This window comes from Panthera onca, chromosome E1, assembly GCF_046562875.1.
Source record: "Panthera onca isolate mPanOnc1 chromosome E1, mPanOnc1 haplotype 2, whole genome shotgun sequence".
Classification (NCBI taxonomy): domain Eukaryota; kingdom Metazoa; phylum Chordata; class Mammalia; order Carnivora; family Felidae; genus Panthera; species Panthera onca.
The window spans coordinates 59216800-59235943 of record NC_138352.1 but is presented as its reverse complement, the minus strand read 5'-3'; the positions used below and the strand labels follow the sequence as shown (position 1 = coordinate 59235943).

General features: G+C 59.8%; 2 protein-coding genes across 5 annotated transcripts; one reads left to right on the top strand and one right to left on the bottom strand.

The window, feature by feature from the left end:
- The first annotated feature begins 1122 nt into the window (after positions 1-1122).
- Positions 1123-11153, top strand: FAM171A2 (family with sequence similarity 171 member A2). Its single transcript, XM_060645919.3, has 8 exons — positions 1123-1390; positions 4702-4929; positions 5163-5255; positions 7692-7850; positions 7935-8114; positions 8237-8353; positions 8475-8601; positions 9141-11153. Exons 1-8 carry the CDS (start codon positions 1273-1275, stop codon positions 10618-10620), a joined length of 2502 nt encoding a protein of 833 aa, XP_060501902.1. The 5' UTR covers positions 1123-1272; the 3' UTR covers positions 10621-11153.
- A 98-nt stretch (positions 11154-11251) lies between these two features.
- GRN (granulin precursor) lies at positions 11252-18377 on the bottom strand. 4 transcript variants are annotated; one of them, XM_060645920.2, is made up of 13 exons: positions 18260-18377; positions 15189-15353; positions 14959-15109; positions 14766-14850; positions 14151-14263; positions 13919-14054; positions 13704-13816; positions 13365-13488; positions 12976-13073; positions 12640-12885; positions 12156-12389; positions 11834-12064; positions 11252-11737 (listed from the first exon to the last, which is right to left on the bottom strand). In XM_060645920.2, exons 2-13 carry the CDS (start codon positions 15344-15346, stop codon positions 11600-11602), a joined length of 1827 nt encoding a protein of 608 aa, XP_060501903.1. In that variant the 5' UTR covers positions 15347-15353; positions 18260-18377; the 3' UTR covers positions 11252-11599. The 4 variants fall into 4 exon arrangements, with proteins under 4 accessions (XP_060501903.1, XP_060501904.1, XP_060501905.1 ...); XM_060645921.2 differs by having other exon boundaries at positions 13704-13798; XM_060645922.3 differs by having other exon boundaries at positions 14959-15084; positions 15209-15353.
- Positions 18378-19144: the final 767 nt, after the last annotated feature.

Below are 19144 nucleotides of genomic sequence, written 5' to 3'. Positions count from 1 at the left end.
AAAAAGAAAAAGAAAAAGAGAAGGAAAGAAGAGAAGGGAGAGAAGGAAGGAAGGAAGGAAGGGAGGAAGGAAGGAAGGAAGGAAGGAAGGAAGGAACAAGGAAGGGAGGGAGGAGGGAGGGAAAAAGAATCTGGTATCACAAACTCATAACAAGGTTCTTTAAGTCAGAGGATCAACTAGGAGACCCAATGAGGAGAGAATCCTGTTGTCCTCTGGGGGACAATGTCCTTGCTCTAAGTATCCAATCCCTTTTGGGACACCACACTGTGAGAAGGAGAAGGTGAAAATCAGAGAAAACCAAGAGAGGGATACCAGATTAGTGAGGATTTGGCCACCCAGAAACTACATAATGATGACAACCAGAAACTGGAAAAAGAGAGAGCTTGGCTGTGAGGCTAGGGAAGGCTTCAAATGTGAGGTTCAAATGTAGCTAAGGAAGAAGGAAAAGACTGCCATACATGAACCAGTGGGACAGATTGGTGATTCCCAGAGAGAAACTGCTTGCACCTCTAGAAGAAATTCCTAAGCATTATGACTGCCCAACGGTGGATCTTATCTGAGTGGAGGTGAGCTTCCACTTCACCCTGGGCCAACAATAGCACCATTATCGCGCCCCTCGTCAAGCATATGCTAGATCCTTTACATCATTATCTCAATTAATCATAACAACAGCCACACGAGGTAGAGATTATTACAATTCTCACTTTAAAGGAAGGCTGAGGACCAGAGGCGAAGTAACTTGCTCATGGCTCAACAGGCAGAAGCTAGAGACCGGGACTGACTGATTCCCATTGCGTGGGTGTTTGTGCAGGTAGAACTGGGCAGTTTCTACACTTTTTGGAAACACTCGTGACGGTCTCACCTCTTTGAGTGTGTGGTGAGCCTTTCTCCCTCCCAAATTTTGCACCAAATTTCAAGGGCTCTGGACCTCCAAGAACCCGGGTGATTGGACCCTCTTCGTTGCACTCCCTTGCAGCTCTGGGTCTGGGAGCGCGGGGTCGGGGCTGCAGGGTGAGCTGAGGGCGGGCAGGGCCGGCGGGCGGCGTGCGGAGCTGGGCGGTGAGGGGGCGGTGCCCCAGGCCCGCGGGGTGGGGCGCCGCCTGCAGGGGGCGCTGGCGGCGGCTCCGGGCGGAGACAATCGCGCTGAGCGGCCGCCGCAGCCAGAGCGGGAGCCCGAGCGGCGCGGCGCGGCGCAGAGCTGGGGCTGAACGGGGCCGGCCGAGCGGGGCCGGGCGGGAGCCATGGGCCGCTAGGGCCCCGCCGAGCCCCGCGATGCCGCCGCCGAGTGGCCCCAGCGTCCTCGCGCGGCTGCTGCCGCTGCTGGGGCTGCTGCTCGGCGGCGCCTCCCGGGCTCCCGGCAAGTCGCCGCCGGAGCCCCCCAGCCCGCAGGGTGAGTCTCGGCCAGGAGGGGCAGCGATCGCGGGCCTGCGCCCCCTCCATCGGGCCCCCGCCCGCCAGCCCCCTCTTCGCGGCGCTCGTGAATTGGGGGGGTACTCTGTTCCGTGGGTTTGGGTGGGGGGGAGCCAGGCGACTTCGGGTCGGCGCTTACGGGGGAGAGGAGGAAGGGAGAGGGAGACTGCCAGGGCGGGGGTCTCGGGGAGACACAATGGGGAGAGCGGGGGTCCCCAGGCTCCGCGCCGCCTCCCCCTCTCGCCTTGTTTTTCTCTCTCCTGGTCCGCGAGGCGTTGCTGCCTGAGCCATTGTCTACCGAAGACACCCGCCCAGGGGCGGGCTGGGGCGGGAGCCCGCTCCGCAGCCCCCTGCGGGTTCCTCGCTCCCGACGCGGGCTGGGTGGGGGCGCCAGCATCGGCTGCCACCTTGGACCCGGACGGGGGCTGGGCGCCTGGAGCTGGGTTGGAAGGGGGGAGGGGAGAAGGGGGAGTGGGTGAGGCGGTGGGCGGATTGACTGCTCGAATGGGGTTCTTCGCTCTGGAGCCTGACAGCCCCCGGCCGGCCCCCCAGGTTCAGAATTGGGGGTGTACCAAAGAAACGCTGTCAAACCTTGAGGGGGGAGGGCATGCAGTTTGGGGGGATCTGGAAAAAGGGGTACGCGGTGATTCCCAGCCAAAGCGCATGGCAGGGCTGTGGTGGCGGAGCCATGCTGAGCTGGCTAGCTGGCTGTGGGCTGTGCCGGCTAGGAGGGCAGGTGCCTGGGTTCCCGTCCAGCAGGCCTCCGGCCACTCCTATCCCCAGCCCTCCCCCAGGTCACCCCTCCTCATCTAACCTCTCCATCGCGGTGGAGGAGAGCCTCCCGGCGCCTCACGGGCCCAGGTGGGTGTGTGAGGTGGGGGGTGGGGTGGTCTCCTGCAGCGGGAGAGGGTGGGAGAGCTAGACCATGACTCCCTACCGACGCCTGGGACGCCTGGGTTCTCGGGGCCTCGCCCACTCCAGCCCTGCGCCCACCTTCCAGCCTCCTGCCCCACCACCCCAGCTACTGTTTCCTCTATCGCCTCTGGGCCCCGTCCCTGCCCGAAACGGTGCTCTCCATTCCTCATCTCCCCACCAAGGAGCTGACAGGAAAAACGGGGGGTGGGGGTGGGGGGGCGTCTGGATGAGGGAAGTGGGGTCCGGATGAAGGCAGGGGGTCGGATTTCCTCCTGGAATGAGGCAGGGCTGAAGCCTGGAGAGGCGGATACTGTATGGAATGCCAAGCTTGAGAAATGGGGAAGGCTCACCTCTGGCCTCAGTCTTCCCTGCTCTCTGCGGGAGGAGAGGAGGGTTTGATGGATAGGAAGGGGCCCTGGCTTCTCAAGAAGCCTCTCCTTCAAGTCCTGTACCCCAGGGGAGGGGGCCCAGGGCATTGGCTGGAATAGAGCCAGGATAGAGGGCTCTCCCAGGCCACTGGCTGAGAGCCCAGGTTGAGGGGAAGCGGGGAGAGAATCTGCTAGGCACCTGCCCACCCCTTCCCACCAATGTCTCCTTCAGGCCCACCCACCCACCCCCGTCGTGTTCCTTGGGCCCCTTCCCCTCATCTGAGGCTCTGGCCGTTGAACCCAAAGCATTCCCTCAAATGACCATATTCCAGACTCCTGGGTCCCTTCTTCCCAGCTGCTCCATCCAGCTGCTCCTAGCCGGGGGTAGGGGTGGGGAGTAGCCGAGCCCCTCTGGCTTCTCAGAATTCCTCCTGAGTGGTAGTGGAGGAGGGGCAGGGAGACTGTCAGCTCCTGGGAAAAGCAGAGTAGGAAAGAGTCAAGTGTGTGCACCCACCCTGCCAAGTTGGGCTTTGGCCTGGGAGGGGTGAGGGAGGTGGGTTCAGGAGAACAGCTGGATGGGATGCCAGGGCCAGGCGTGTCGCTGGCCTTGGGGTTGGAAGCCTGAGATAAGACACCTGTCACTGTTGAGTGTCAGGCTCCACCCATGAGTCCCCCTTACCTCCCCATGCCCCGCTGCCCTGAGCTTCCAGGGCACTTGGACTCTCCTAGGTTGGACTCTCCAGCACCTAACCCACTCCCCACCCATCTTCTGGGCCCTGCAATGAGGCCTCTGTACCTTTCGAGGTATGGAAACCTCCTCCCATTATTAGCAGCAAGGTAGGGGTGAGGTATGTTCTTGAGGGAGGGACCTTGCTGAGTGGAGAGAGGTAGATGGTAATACGGATCAGAGAGGCTGCCTGGGGAGTCCATGACGACAACTCCAGGCCTGGTCCCTACAGGGTCACTCTGTCTGAGCTCAGGACACCTGCAGGCCCACCCTGGACAAGCTGTCCTGGGTCCAGGGGCAGAGGTGGCTGGAAAGCAAAAAACTTGGACTTCCCTTCTCAGCCCTCTCCACACCAGTTTCCCTTGGGCCTGGGTCAGCCCCCCCAGAACTCCTTCCCCTTGCCAGGGCCCCAGCTCTCTGCCCATCTCCTGGGAGGAATGAGGGCGTTGCCATGGTGACTGACTTGTAGCTGACCAGTTGGGAGGGGGCAGGCAGTACTTGTGAGGGGGAGGGGTTAGGGAGGCACTTGGTTGGGCTTAGAGCTTGGGGTGAGTCCCTAAATCTGAAAGGAAACAAGCGTGTGCAAAGGATTCTGGGAAGAGAATAAATGAGGGGAATGACCAGCTCCCTAGTGTCCCCTTTCTCAGCTTTTTCTTCAGAACCAAAACTCTGACCCAGCCTCCCTCCCTCCCCTTCTCATTGGCTGAATCTTGGTCTCTCTCCTCTCCATCTGCAGACCCTTGGTCTTCTGCTTAGTCCTCCTTTCTCAGCCCTCATCCCTCTCCCCTCCCTGACACGTGCCCCATAGGGTCCAGTGGTTAAGAATTTGGGTCTAGAGTCATACTTCCAGGTTTGGATCCCAGGTCTCCCGTTAACTGCAGTGCAAGTGTCTAAACTTTGAGCCTCAGCCTCTTAATCTGTAAAATGGACTAAGAACATATTTGATGGAATCTAATACATCATTGACTGTAAGATGCACCATTATTTCATGTACCAGTAAGAAAAGAAAAAAACGCTGCCAATTGTAATTATGACATCATCAATCATAGGCATAATCTGAGTTCAGAAATGTTAAAATGTGGAAAAAGTGCATGTGTTAGCACCCCCTACCTCACAGGCTGGTGTGAGGTTTAAATGAGGGCCCTACCAATGCCGACTCTTAGGAAACCTTGTCTCACCTGGACCCCAAAGCTGCTTCTAACCCACAGCCCCCTCCTCTGATCTTGGGGCTCCCTCCAGTTCTCTTTCCCCCCCTTCCTCCTCACTCTCCTCACCCCACAGAGATCCTGATCAAGGTGCAGGTGTACGTGAGCGGGGAGCTGGTGCCCTTGGCCCGGGCCTCAGTGGATGTATTTGGGAACCGGATGCTGCTTGCCGCTGGCACCACGGACTCAGAGGGCGTGGCCATACTGCCCCTCAGCTACCGTTTGGGCACCTGGGTGCTGGTCACTGCTGCTCGCCCTGGCTTTCTCACCAACTCTGTGCCCTGGCGTGTTGACAAGCTGCCCTGTGAGTGCAGGGGCAGGTGGAGGGGGGGTGGGCAGCAGCTGACCCCATCAGCCCCTTCCCAAAATAGTCCCTGGGGGTGGAGGGGGCAGACTTTCCAGCAGCTGCTGCCCGGGCTGGGGTACACAGAGGGGGCTGAAGGAAGATGAAGTCACTGGGATTCAGATGGAAGGAGTGCCCGGCCTTGGGGTTTGGGGGGAGCTTTCTCTGGTGCTGACAGGCCACCCCTCCCACAGTGTATGCATCAGTCAGCCTCTACCTGCTTCCCGAGCGGCCGGCCACCCTCATCCTCTATGAGGACCTGGTGCACATCCTCTTGGGCTCTCCTGGTAAGGCTCCTCTTTCCCCCCTACCTCATACCAGCTCCTCTTCCTCCCCCCTCCGACCTGGGTGTAGAGAGCTCCACTCTTCCACAGATTAGCTGGATGCCCTTGAGCAAGTCCCTTAACCTCTCTGAGCCTTAGTTTGTCCCTCTGTAAGATGTGTATATTGATAGTATCTATGTGATCAGATTGAAGTAAGGATTAAATATCATCAAACATGCAAAAAAAAAAAAAAAAAACAGCACAGAAGGTGGTCAATAAATGTTTATTATTATTGGGGCTTCTCGTGATTTCTATTCTCCCTCTACTCCTACCATTAGAATCCCCACTCCCTGCCACCTGTTTCACTGGTGGATCTCCATGTATTTCTTGTGCACCTACTGGGGGCTTGGTTATGTTAGAAGGCCGCGAGGGGGTCATTCCATAGCTATTGGACAACTGTCAAGTGCAAGGCCTGGAGAAATCCCACAGTGGTACCTGTCTACTCACGGCTTCAGTCTCTGTGCTGCGCCAGGCATTGTGTCTGGTGCTGGGGAACAATGGGAAGAAAGAACCCGCTCCCTGCCTTGTGGAGTTCACAGACAAGTAGGAAGACAAACAGATCCCTGCAAACCCTGAACTAATTACAAAGCAGGTAGAACAGTGGAGTAGAGGGCAGCCGCCTTTAGTATTGAGACAACTCTACCCTGTGAGTGTAGCAGGGCAAAAGAATTTGGGGACAGGAGCTATGGACCATGTGGCCTTGGGAGTTGAAGGGGGAGCAAGGAGGCGCCCTCACTGGAGAGGAATCCAGATGCAGGGGCAGAAGTGGACAGTGAGGGTGCAGGGAATGCTCTGGCCTGGCTCTGCAGGTGGCGTGCCTGGTGCAGACTGGTTGATCTGGCTCGTACCAGGGAGCCACAGTGGATTTTGGAGACAGAGAACACCCACCCCACCCCCCTCCAATTTATATTCTTAGCTTGTGCCCTTGTTCCCAAGTTACTTGTTGGCTCACCTTCATTTCCCTGGTCCTGAACCAGAGGCTCCTAAAAACTGTCTTTGGAGGTTTGTAAAATGCAAACAAGGGGCATCTGGCTGGCTCAGTCGGTAGAGCAGGCAACTCTCGATCTCGAGGTCGTGAGTTCAAGCCCATATTGGGTGTGAAGTCTACTTTAAAAAATAACAAAATGCCAAATTATCTCTTTGTTGCCCCCTAGTTTACCGCCCTCCCATGGCTCCCACTGCTTTCAAAGTCAAGCCTCAATTCCTTCACAAAGCTGACTGTGCCCTGTGGGGCCTACATGCCACTCAGTCACCTGGGGTCCCCAGCCAGCACACTGCCCCATGCCTCTGGGCCTTTCTCTTGTCCGTTCTCCTGGAGGTCCCTTTATATCCTATTTCCTGGTGGAGTCTTACTCACCATGCAAGACTCCACAGGACCTACCCCAGCTGGGTGGGCCGAGTGCCCTTTATACCGTATTTTAATAGCAAGGTATGATGTTCAGGGGCTGAGAAGTTGGGCTGGCACCAGGCTTCCTGGGCTTCAGTTAGGCTCCAGGATTGTGACCCTGGGCAAGTCACTAAACTTCTCCTGCCTCCGTTTCTGCATGTATACAACAGGGCTGATAACGAAAGCACCTACTTCAGGGGCTGCTGTACTAATTATAGGGGTTAACACTGATTAGAACAGTGTCCAGTATATCTTAAAGCTTAATAAATGTTAGCGACGACCACACCGTACTGGAATTCTGTTTATACGCCCCCTCCACCCCAAAACAGGCAGACAGACGCGCGCGCGCGCACACACACACACACACACACACACACACGACCTAAGCTGTGTAATGTAGTAGTCAGTAGCCACATGTGGCTCTTTAAATAGATTAAAAATTCATTAAATTAAAAAAAATGAAAAATGAATCCAGTTTCTTAGTCACACTAGCCACCTTTCAAGCGCTTAATAGCCCTGTGTCTCTAATGGGGACTGTAATGGGCAGCACAGAGAACATTTCCATCCGTCACAGCAGAAAGTTCTAATGGGTACCAAAATGGACAGTGCTGCACAAGACTGTGAACTTGAAGGCAGGGAATTGCGGACTGTGTTTTATTCAACTTTGTATCTCTAGCACCTAGCACAGTGTTGCCACACAGCAGTCAATAGTACCTGTTTGAGGACCTGAACCTCAGCATTTTATGGGTTAATGAGGAAATAGTGTTTCAGAGAGAGCAAGTAACTCGCTCAGGGTCACACAGCCAGGACTAGATTTCAGGTCCGTGTCCTTTTTCCTTTCCAGGTTAACATTCTATGAATGCCCAGTTCTCTCCCCAAGTCACAACCCTCCCTGACCTTCCCAAGTGGCCTGACCCAATAGCTCCCTTCTCCTCGCATACTTGCTTTCTGCTCCTGGTCCCTGGGGAACCTTGTCCCTGGCCAATCCACAGGAGGCCCCCCTCTCCATCCAGGTGCCCGCTCCCAGCCGTGGGTGCAGTTCCAGCGCCGGGCTGCCCGCCTGCCGGTCAGCTCTACCTACAGCCAGCTCTGGGCCTCGCTCACCCCCGCCAGCACCCAGCAGGAAATGCGTGCTTTCCCTGCCTTCCTGGGCACCGAGGCCTCCAGCTCAGGTACGCTGGGTGTCAGCATGCAAGGGATGTCCTCCTCCCATCAGGACTCACCCCTCAGCCCTTGTGTCTCCTTCCCCCACCCAGGCAATGGCTCCTGGCTGGAGCTGATGCCGCTGGCTGCTGTCAGCGTGCACCTACTAACAGGCAACGGAACAGAAGTGCCACTCTCAGGCCCCATTCACCTGTCCCTGCCCGTGCCCTCCGAGCCTCGTGCCCTTACTGCGGGCACCAGCATTCCAGCCTGGAGGTTCGACCCCAAGAGTGGTGAGTGCCTCAAGGGGTGCAGCCGCTGGAGTTTGGGGAAATAAAGTGGGACTTAGCTGGGGCGGGGGGGGGGGGGGGGGAGGGGAGTGGCATTGAGTTTCATGAAACTCCCGCTTCTCCAGGGCTGTGGGTACGCAACGGCACTGGTGTGATCCGGAAGGAAGGCCGGCAGCTCTACTGGACCTTCATTTCCCCCCAGCTGGGGTACTGGGCAGCTGCCATGGCTTCCCCCACCACTGGTGAGAGATGGGGGGACAGTGGGGACAGGGGGCAGTGGGGGAAGGGGAGGTTGGGAGCATAGACTCCTGAAAGGCGGGAAGGGCGTCCATGCCTGGAATGCTAAGCCCTTGCCTGGCACAGGACTGGTCACCATCACATCAGGCATCCAGGACATCGGCACCTACCACACCATCTTTCTGCTCACCATCCTGGCAGCGCTGGCCCTGCTGGTGCTCATTCTGCTGTGTCTGCTCATCTACTACTGCCGGTGAGTGCCTCCCAATCCCCCAACCTCCCCTCATCCCATGCGGACAGAAGCCTGCTCTGTGCCTGGTGTTGGGCTGGGCGCTTGAGCCCCAAAGATGCATAAAATACAATTCCAGTCTTCAAGGCACTGACAGGAAAGGACCTCCAATGCACATGCACAGACCTGAGAGACTGGTGGCTGAAGAGACGTGGGGGGGGGGGGGGGGGGGAAGGAGGCAGGACCCACAGGCCAGGCCCCTCCAAAGGGACGGTCGGCAGCCGCTCCCGCCTCAGGCTAGACGTGGCCCTGGTTGGCTTACGTGCTCCCCCCAGGTTCCCACAGCGCCTCCTACAAGCGAAGGACACCCACAGACACCCAAGCTCTTTCCACAGACCTCTCCCCAGGCCCACCTGGGTTCCCCAGCATTTCTCCTGAGTCTCAGGCATTCTCCCCACCCCTCCAACTATATTCAACCCTCGCCTTGCAAGTATGGGGTGAGGGAGCAGCTCAGGCCCCCAACGCTTTCCTGAGTTCCCCCCCCCCCCCCCAATACCCTCCAGGAGACGCTGCCTGAAGCCGAGGCAACAGCACCGCAAGCTGCAGCTGTCCGGGCCCTCTGATGGTAACAAACGAGACCAGGCCACCTCGATGTCCCAGCTCCACCTCATTTGTGGGGGACCCTTGGAGCCCGCCTCGTCGGGAGACCCTGAGGCTCCGCCCCCAGGCCCCCTGCACTCGGCCTTCTCCAGCTCTCGGGACTTGGCCGCCTCCCGGGACGACTTCTTCCGCGCCAAGCCGCGCTCCGCCAGCCGCCCGGCCGCCGAGCCTGGGGGTGCCCGCGGGGGCGAGGGCGCGGGGCTCAAGGGCGCCCGCTCCGTCGAGGGTCCCGGCGGGCTGGAGCCAGGCCTAGAGGAGTACCGGCGGGGGGGCTCGGCGACCCCCGCCTTCCTGCAGGAGCCGCCCTCTCCGCCGCCGCCCTTCGAGCACTACCTGGGCCACAAGGGAGCAGCCGAGAGCAAGCCCCCCGACTTCCTCCTGTCGCAGTCGGTGGACCAGCTGGCGCGGCCGCCGTCGCTCAGCCAGGCCGGGCAGCTCATCTTCTGCGGCTCCATCGACCACCTCAAGGACAGCGTCTACCGCAACGTCATGCCCACCCTGGTGATTCCCGCGCACTACGTACGCCTCGGCGGCGAGGCGGGCGCAGCGGGGGCGGGCGACGAGCCAGCCCCGCCCGAGGGCACGGGCCCCGGCCCCGCGCGCCCTTTCCCCCCGCCCGACCCCCAGCGCCCGCTGATGCAGGGCCACTCGAGCGCGGGCGGCGAGGGCGGCGGGGGCGGCGGCGGCGAGGGCTGGGGGGGCGGGCGCTCGGCGCCGGTCAGTGGCTCGGTCACCATCCCGGTGCTGTTCAACGAGTCCACCATGGCGCAGCTCAACGGGGAGCTGCAGGCGCTGACCGAGAAGAAGCTGCTCGAACTGGGCGTGAAGCCTCACCCGCGCGCCTGGTTTGTGTCCCTGGACGGGCGCTCCAACTCGCAAGTGCGCCACTCCTACATCGACCTGCAGGCGGGCGGGGGCGGCCGCAGCACCGACGCCAGCCTGGACTCGGGCGTCGACGTCCACGAGGCGCGGCCTGCGCGCCGGCGGCCCCTGCGCGAGGAGCGGGAGCGGACCCCGTCCGCCGCCCCGCCGCCACCCCCGCCGCCGCCGCCGCCTCCCGCGCCCCCGCGCCTGGCGCTCAGCGAGGACACGGAGCCGAGCAGCAGCGAGAGCCGCACGGGCCTCTGCTCCCCCGAGGACAACTCGCTGACGCCGCTGCTGGACGAAGTGGCGGCGCCCGAGGGCCGGGCGGCCACGGTACCCCGGGGTCGGGGCCGCAGCCGCGGGGACAGTTCCCGCAGCAGCGCCAGCGAGCTGCGGCGCGACTCGCTCACCAGCCCGGAGGACGAGCTGGGGGCGGAGGTGGGCGACGAGGCGGGCGACAAGAAGAGCCCTTGGCAGCGCCGGGAGGAGCGGCCGCTTATGGTGTTCAACGTCAAGTAGCGGCTCCGCCCGGGCCGGCCCCGCCTCCGCCCCCGCCCCTTCCACCCGGGCCCGCCCCCAGGGTGCGTGCCCCCGGGGCCCGCGGGGGCCCTCGCTCTTAGTCTTCAGTCCCCCTCCTGGAGAGGTGCCCGGGGGCCTGCGGAGCTGTCCAGTGGTATGTACTGGGTAATGTTTCGGGAGGGACCCGTGTCGACCTCCGACCGGGAGGTGGGAGGGGTCCAGACTCCCATTGGGAGGTGCTGGGGAAGGAGGGCTGGGTGGGGGGAAGCAGTGCCTGTATAAACGTGGCTGTACATAGAAAGATCTATTGTGGGAAAGCAGGAGGGGCAACCGGCCTCAGCAGCTAGTGTGAGGGCTGGGAAGGGAGGGGGCCTTCTCTGTGGACCCCAGGGAGGGGAGGGGATGCTGCTTGCTGACTAGCCCACCTCTGGGCTACGAGGTCACAGGGCTGGTGGCGGGGGCGGCTCTGGGGACTAGGGGATAATGTGATGGGATTGCTGTGGGTAACGGCAAATATAAAACTGGTGAGATTAACTCCGTGTGGGTCTTTCTGTGGGGTTGGGGAACGTGGACAGGGGATGGGGGCCCTTGCTCATGGTGGGGCAGGCAGGGTGGCCAAAATCAGACACTATTAAGAAAGTGTACAAACTTTACTGCAGCGCGCGCACACGTACACACACACACACACACAGACACTCACGCACAAACACACACCTGTGGATAGGGAAGAGCACCTGGCCACAGGGTTCATGGAAACTGGGGGAGGGGATGGCAGCTTGTAACATGGCTTTCGCCACAGCCCTCCTGGAGACAGGGAAGGCCTTAGATTGAGGCCCCACCTCCCATGATGGGCGGGGGACTCAGAATCGGGGAATCGGGAGAATCTGGTGGGGGAGAGGTGCTGGGGAGGCCTGAGCAGTGGGTACTCTCTGAGCAGGGTCCCGAGGGCTGCGGAGTGTCTTCAGTCCTCAGTCTCTCCTCACAGCAGCTGTCTCGGGGCTGGGTCCTTCAAGGGCATGTCCCAGCTCAGGCTCTTCCTGCGCAGACACTTGATTCCCTTGGCCCCACATCGGAAGCCAGCAGGGCAGCAGTGACGCTGATCTGCACAACAGATTCCCTGGACGGCCAGAGGGGGGAGTCAGACTTGGACACAGCAGGACCCAGCTCCCATGGATCCCCAGCCCCGTGGGGGCAGGAGGGGGCTGGCACTGACCTGGCGATAGGGACAGCAAGCCCAGCCCCCTCGGCTATCTGGGCAGCAGGTCTGGTTATTGTGGCAAAAGTGCCGGGCCCCACATTCCACGTTCCCCACACCCACGTGAGGGCCACGGGCCAGGCGGGCAGCAAGGTGGGCAGAGTCTGCCTCCTTCTCACAGGATCGGGCCTTCACGTTGCAGGTGTACCCAGCCGGACAGCAGTGCTGGCGGTCCTCACAGCACACGGCCTGGGAGGGACAGAGTGGCGTTAAAGGCTCTCCCCCCCTCTCCCCAGGAGGGCTCCGCTCCCCTGTCCGAGGCAGGCGGGAGGGCACTCACGTGAGGCAACTGGCAGCAGGCCCAGCCCCCACTCAAGCTTGGGCAGCAGGTCTGCCCCACTGGGCAGCTGGTGTGCTGGTCACAGCCCATGTCTCTGCGGTGAGACAGGGAAGCCCGGCGGGCAGGCATCTTCTCCAATCCAGTCACCACCTTGTTCCCCCTCTGACACTGCCCCCCAGCCAAGCACGTGTAGCCATGGGGGCAGCAGTGCTGGTGGTCTGAGCAGCAGACAGCCTGTAGGGGGGTAAGGGGAGTGGCAGATAAGGATGGTCTAGGAAGCTACTATGTGGGACGGGAAGCCCCCTGCCTACCCGGACTCCCTCTCCTACTCCCAGCTCCTCTGGCTGGGACACAGTCTCACAGAGCTGGTGTGCCACCTGCGGGCCAGACAGGCGACAGAAGAACAAAGCCAACAGGAGTCTACCCGCCCAGGCCAAGACACTGTCCCCCCCTCCCCCCCCAAGCTATCCCCCTACCCACACACCTCTGGGGCAGGACAGCAGCCCCACTCCCCAGACGTGAGTCGACAGCAGGTATTGAAGGAGGGGCAGCTAGTGATGTTATCACAAGGGACATCGTTCTCCACGGCTTGGGGTTTCGGCAGGCGGAGGCGGGCCAGGGCCTGTACCATCCAGGGCACCTGCTGGGCCCCCTGTTCACAGGTACCCTTTGCTGTGTCACATTTGAAGCCAGCCGGGCAGCAGTGTACGTGGTCCTCACAGCACACAGCCTAGGGCAGATGGACAGGGGACGGTGGGCACCGGGGCCTAGCCGGCTGCCACCTTCTGCTCAGTCCAGCCCACCCACTACTCCTGGGTACCTGGGCAAAAGGGCAGCAGCCCCAGGCCCCCGACTGTAGGCGGCAGCAGGTGTAGCCGTCTGGGCAGCTCACCTCCATGTCACACTTCACCTCCTGCACTGTGACGAATGCAAGGAGAACAGGTCAGCAGTGGCGCTGGGAACCCTTGGGGTACCCAACCCTTTGCTGGCTCCGTAGCTAGAACCAGATGCCGAGGACGGGGAGTACATTTAGGATCACAGCAGTGATCCCAAGGCAATAGCCAGTGTGGAGGGAGAGGCCTGTACCTGCCCCGTGGCGCCCTGTGGCCATCAGCCCCCCACCCCCGTATCTGTTGCTGGAACGATTTGGTGGAGAGCTCCTGCGCGCATGGTGCAGGCGGAATGGGGTCTGTGGCCAGACTCTGGTACCTGCGTGCGCCGGCAGCTTGGTGAGGAGGTCTGTAGCGTTCTCCTTGGAGAGGCACTTGCTCTGGACCAAGTCACACACAGTGTCCTGGGGACAACAGTGCAGGTGGTCCGAGCAGCAGACGGCCTGGGTGGGGGTGGGAGAAGGTCTCTGTGACGTGGAGTCTCCGTCAGCTCGGGGAGCAGCCAGGAGACAGCGGACGCTGCCTCAGTCTCCCACTAGGGGGTGGCATGCGTCCTGAGCCGCCAGGCTCCCGACAGCCTGCCGGCCGGCCGGCCCCACCCCCTGGAGTGCTTAGGTGTCCAGGCCAGGTGGCTGTGGGCACACAGCCCCTCACTCACATTAGGTATTGGGCAGCAGCCATACTTCCCACTGGGCAGCTCACAGCAGGTAGAACCATCAGGGCACTGGGACTGTGCATCGGGGCACAGGACCACTGGAAGGGGAGAGAGGCCTGTGGGCAGCCAAGGCGGTGGGGAACTTCTCCCCAGCTGGGAGCCAGATGAGGCCTTGCCCCACTTCCAGCCCCCAACCCGATGCTCTCCCATCCCCTAACCTGCCCGGTTACTCCTCTGTGCAGGAATCTTCTTTGCCAGGGGGTGGGTCCCTGTGGCCGTGAGGCAGCGGGCATGAGCCAGGTCACAAGAGGTACCATGGGGACAGCAGTGCACCTTGTCTTCGCAGCAAGACGCCTGACAAGAGATGGTTCTGATTCTGTCTTGGCTCCCTCCAGTCCCCTGCTCTGCCCCTACTGCTCCCCGCCGCCCCCCATCTTCCCAAGCCTGTACCTGGGGCATGGGGCAGCATCCCCAGGAGCCATCTAGCATAGTGCAGCACGTGGAGGAGTTGGGGCATTCGAACCGGCCATCAGGGCACTGGATGGCACCCAAGGGGTTGGCATCTGTGGACAGGATGACCCAGGATTCTGCCAACCCAGCCAGTGAAAGCCATTATCCCATCACTGAAGGAGTGGCTGGCACCAGGGCCTGCGGGCTCGGGGGGGGGGGGGGGGGGGGAGTGGGGGCGGGGACTAGGGGGCCGGCACTGGGGCTGGGTGTTCTCCCAGGCACTCCTAACCCACTCTCCTCACAAGCCACTCATTGCTTCAGCAACACGGCACAGGGCAGGGGCATCCACTGCCTGCGTTGGCCTTAAACCAGCCCAGCTTGGCGTCTCTCCACCCTCACAATGCCTGGCCCTGGGCCTGGAGGCTGGCATTGTCTCCTGCCCCTTCCTAGCCTAGTGTGCCCTTCTGTCCAGAGCAAAGGCGTTGCTTAGTACAGATGCCACAGGAATGAGGGCACAAGGTCAGGAATCAGGTCACCCAGATGGCTGGGTTCCTGGGCAGTCCAGCCTCCACAGACCACCCATCTGCCCACCCTCCACCTCCACCCCTGCCGCACCTGGTCTTCGGAAGCAGGACTGCCCGTCAGCGCTGCAGTGGTAGCCCCGTGGGCAGCAGTGGCGGCCGTCACCGCACGACACAGCCTGCGGGACAGAGATGCCTGCATTGGCGAGGACTTTTTACCTGGGGTGAGTGGAGGAAACGTCTGTATGCAGACTTGAGCCCCTCTTTTGGGCTAAGAGCACCCTCACCTCTGGGAATGGGCAGCAGCTGGAGGTCCCCGAGATGGTGAGGAGGCAGGAGTAGCCAGGAGAGCAATGGGCATCTACCTGGCAGGGTCTGCCCAGACGCCTGCTCAGCGCTGTGGGCCCCTTGCCCTGGAAAGTGAGAGGAGGCGATAAACTGAAGGACCCAAGCTCGGCCCCCTCCTCTAGCCAAGCTAAGATGACCCTTTGGGAAATCCCAGGCCGCCAGCTCTCACCTGGGCAGAAGGGCACTCACCAGAACAGGACTGCAGCAGCTATAGCCGACTCCTCCTGGGTCCAGGCAGCAGGCCACAGGGCAGAACTGACCATCTGGGCACTGTGTTCCAGCTACCAGCCCTGCCACTAAGGCCACCCAGCTCACCAAAGTCCACATGGTCTGCCTGCAAAATACCAAGAGGCATCTGGCAACTGGCTTGAGCCCAGGTGACCCTTGATTCTGGGGCCAGTCCAGCCCCGACCAGATACTGCCTGAGCTTCTCCAACAATTCCTTATCCAGGAGGGAAAAAAAGATGTCGCCCTATATGTGTCCTGTGTATGTGTCACACGTGCACCAGCACACGTACAGCGATGAGCATGAATACCGATGCAGGTACATGTGTCAGCCTGTATCCCCTGGGGCACCCGGGTGGCTCAGTCAGTTGAGTGTCTGACTTTGGCTCAGGTCATGACATTGCAATTTGTGAGCTCGAGCCCTGCGTCGGGCTCCGTGCTGACAGCTCAGAGCCTGGAGCCTGCTTTGGATTCTGTGTCTCCCTCTCTCTCCGCCCCTCCCCCACTCACACTCTGTCTCTCTCAAAAATAAAAACATTAAAAAAACAAAACCTGTGTCCCCCAAACGTGGCCAGATGCCTCAGTCTCTGTGGGTAAGTGTGTAAAGATGTAGGTGTGTGGGGGCTTAGTCGGTAGGGCATACGACTCTTGATCTCAGAGATGTAGGTTCGAGCCCCATGTTGGCTGTAGAGATTACATAAAAAAATAAATAAAGTCTTAAGAAAAAAAAAGATGTAGGCATATGAAAGGAAAATTTGGGGATCTGATCTGTAGGGACATGGGTCACCTCCAGCGGGTGAGGAGGTGTCAGTAGTCATGGGAAGACTGAGCTGGGGAGCAAAGAGGGAGTCCCCCCTTGAAGAAAAGCAAGGGTTCCACTTCCCCAGCCAGACCCTCCAGATGCCTCCTTGTCTGATGCTGTGGTCACACCTGCAAAGGCCTGTTGGGGGCAAGGGAGGGGTGTCACATGATGACATGGGAAACCAATGAGTTGAGAAAGTTGTGAAACGGGAAGTGTGGTAGCCAGTGTAATGTGAGCTGCCTTCCCCAGAGGCCACACCTGCCCACTGACTGTCTCCACCCCACCCAGGGAAGGGGATGCACAGACTGGGCCACCTGTGTTCTAAGGGGCCACACAACACCACTGGACCCTTTCAGGCTCCTCAAACATACCACTTCCAACCCCTGCTTCTCCCCCTACCCCAAATACGAAACTCAGCAGTTTGTGGAGAGGACCCCATGTGCCCACCCAGCTGCAACAGTGGAAAAAAACGATCATCGATCTCTGCGGGGCCTTTCACTTCCTTAATGACTTTTCCCCAAGCTCAGCCAGCCCTGCTAGGTCAATGGGATGGGCCCAGGAGATGTTCCCCTGCCTAGAGGAGCAAAAACAGTAATGTTTGTTGCCCCTCTCGTGCACCAGTTACACTATATTATTTTCTTTCTTCTTTGAAACAACCATCCAAAGTAGTAATTATTTCCTTTACTTTTCAAAGGAGGAAACTGAGGCTCAGAGATGTTTAGTAACATGCCCATGTCATATATCAAGTCCTGGAGATGACAGGCTTTGATGGCTCCAAAGCATACTGGACCTGGGTTTGTTTCACAAAGTGGCACCATGGACAGTGCCCAGGAATGGACCCCCCCCCCCCCACTCCCACCCCCAAACCCAGGAGACTAGAGGCCTGGGGTCCAAGCAGAGGAGGGAGACAAGCATTTTCTGAGCAGGAGGACAAGACAAAACAGAAACGACAAGTGCAGGGGCTGCCTGGATACTGCACTTAAGTGCCAGTCCTAGAATTGCCACCACTGATTGTGAGAGCCTCAAAAGTAGCTTCCTGCCTTTGGGCCTCAGCTTCCCCATGAGTCTGTGAGTGGACACTGCACGCTATGGGTGGCGAGGACTTACACTCGCCCAGTCACTGGCACCCTCTCTCCCTCACCTGGCTTTCCTCGGTGCCCCATTCCCAGTTCAAAGACCATTTCCAGGAGGCCATTGTCTGGCTGATCCTGGACCTTGTCCCCTTTCACCCTCTCACCAACACCTACAGCTCCCAGGCAAGGCATCCATAGCTGGTCCCACCTGCTTCCTGGGAGTCCAACCTCAACCCCTCATAGGCCGTCCCACTACCCTGACTTAAGCCAAAAGGGGTGCTGTCTGCACAGATCTCAGATTTATTTACACATACTTTCCGTCCTTGGTATCCTAAGGTTAGGGAATATAGCGAATGCTTCTAGTGAATACAAATGTACAGAGGCGCGTACACACTCAGGATCAGGGATGGGGGAAGAAGGGGCCTAACTCGTCTCAGTAGGGTTCTGAATGGCAGCCTCTCTCACCCCCAGCCCACAGTAGAGAGGGAGGACAGGAGCCTGCCTCTTCAAACCCCCAGCTCTGCCATCTTCCACTAGGTGGCAGCCCCCAACTCCGAGCGTCAGGAGAGAGATTCCCAAAAGGTGAGGGAACCCAACTGCGAGCGAGCAGGAAAAGTGGCCGAGAGAGGCGGAAGTTAGCTGGTTCCACCCCGCTCCAGAGGAAGTAAGGGAGAGTCAGACACAACCCAGGGGTTCGGTCACCATTCCCAAGTCCATGCTATCTTTGAAGGAACCAGGGTCTCCAGCCCACTCGCAGCCCTCTGAGCTCCCGGACCAGGGGCCGACGCCTCTCTCATTCCCAGGCGCCCAGGGGCCACCCACCAACACCACCACCAGCACCGGGACGCGGCCGGAGCCGGCTCAAGAATAGAGTGGCCCCAGCTTTGGGGGAAAGGGCTGCAGCTCCCGAGGATGCTGGAGAGGGAGAGAGCCCCATTCTCACGGGGGTCACTGCAGTCACTGCTTACTCCCACCCCCTAAAACTGTCTCCAGTGCATCGGAAATCCCCAAAGGAGTTTCTCTAAGCCAGTCTTCTCTTGCCTCCCGGCTGAAACTCTGGAGGAATCCCAAGCCTCTCGTCCGCTTGGCCGAACCTCTGGGAAGAAGCAAGCGAGAGATCTGCGCGGCCGCCCTCCTTACCTGCGACTCGCTCCGCGCTCTCTGGGTAGCCGCGGCCGGGAAGCTCCCGGACTAGGGCCTGGCAGCGCGATGGCCCGCCCACCTCAATTTCCATTGGCCAGGTGTCCTGAATGTCGGGCTTCTACTGGCTATTGGTCGATGTAGAGGCGGGGCCAGCCTGGAAAGCTGTGCTGCTTTCTTACTCAATTCTCTTTCCCCCCTCCCTACGTCTCTCTTCCCACCCTCCCCCACTTTTTTGCGGGATCATGTGATTGGACAATCATGTGACGTCGGGGCCCGGCTCGGCAGGGTTACGGGCGCCTGGTAGAGTTTGCCCCAAGGTAGGACAGTGCCTGTCTGAAGACATTGACCAACAAGGGAGCTACCCCTCACACAGTGCGTTCAAGGACGTTTACGGGATGTCAGCTTCTGGATTAGGGACGTTTGTGCACCTGTTTCTATTCTGTTCAACAAACTCATTAAATGCTGGGCAGCCAGGCCCCAAAGGAGTTGAAAGAGAGTCGGGAGGGCAAGGATAAACAGCTCTCAGTCCCCTTCCTTAGGGCGCCGGCAGCGGGGTGTGAGTGGGTGGAGAAGGTGAGACAGGCTCACGTTAGATCTAACGTAAAATGCAAAGTCGTGTGCCAGGTGTTGCAGATGTGTGTAGGGAAGAGGTGATAGGCTGGCTCTCGGCAGGAAGGAAAAGATTTAATTCCACCTTAAGGGCACCTTTTTGAGCTGAATCTGGGAGGATTTTAACTGGCAGGTGGGGAGGGGTTGGAGAAGTGCCTAGACAGGGGGGTGGGGGTGGGGGTGGGGGGAGAGCTTTAGGAAACCAGATGGGAAGAGCAGCCTTGGGCAGGGATTAAATGCCAAGTTCAACGTTGTGGGCTCGAGATGCTGTTG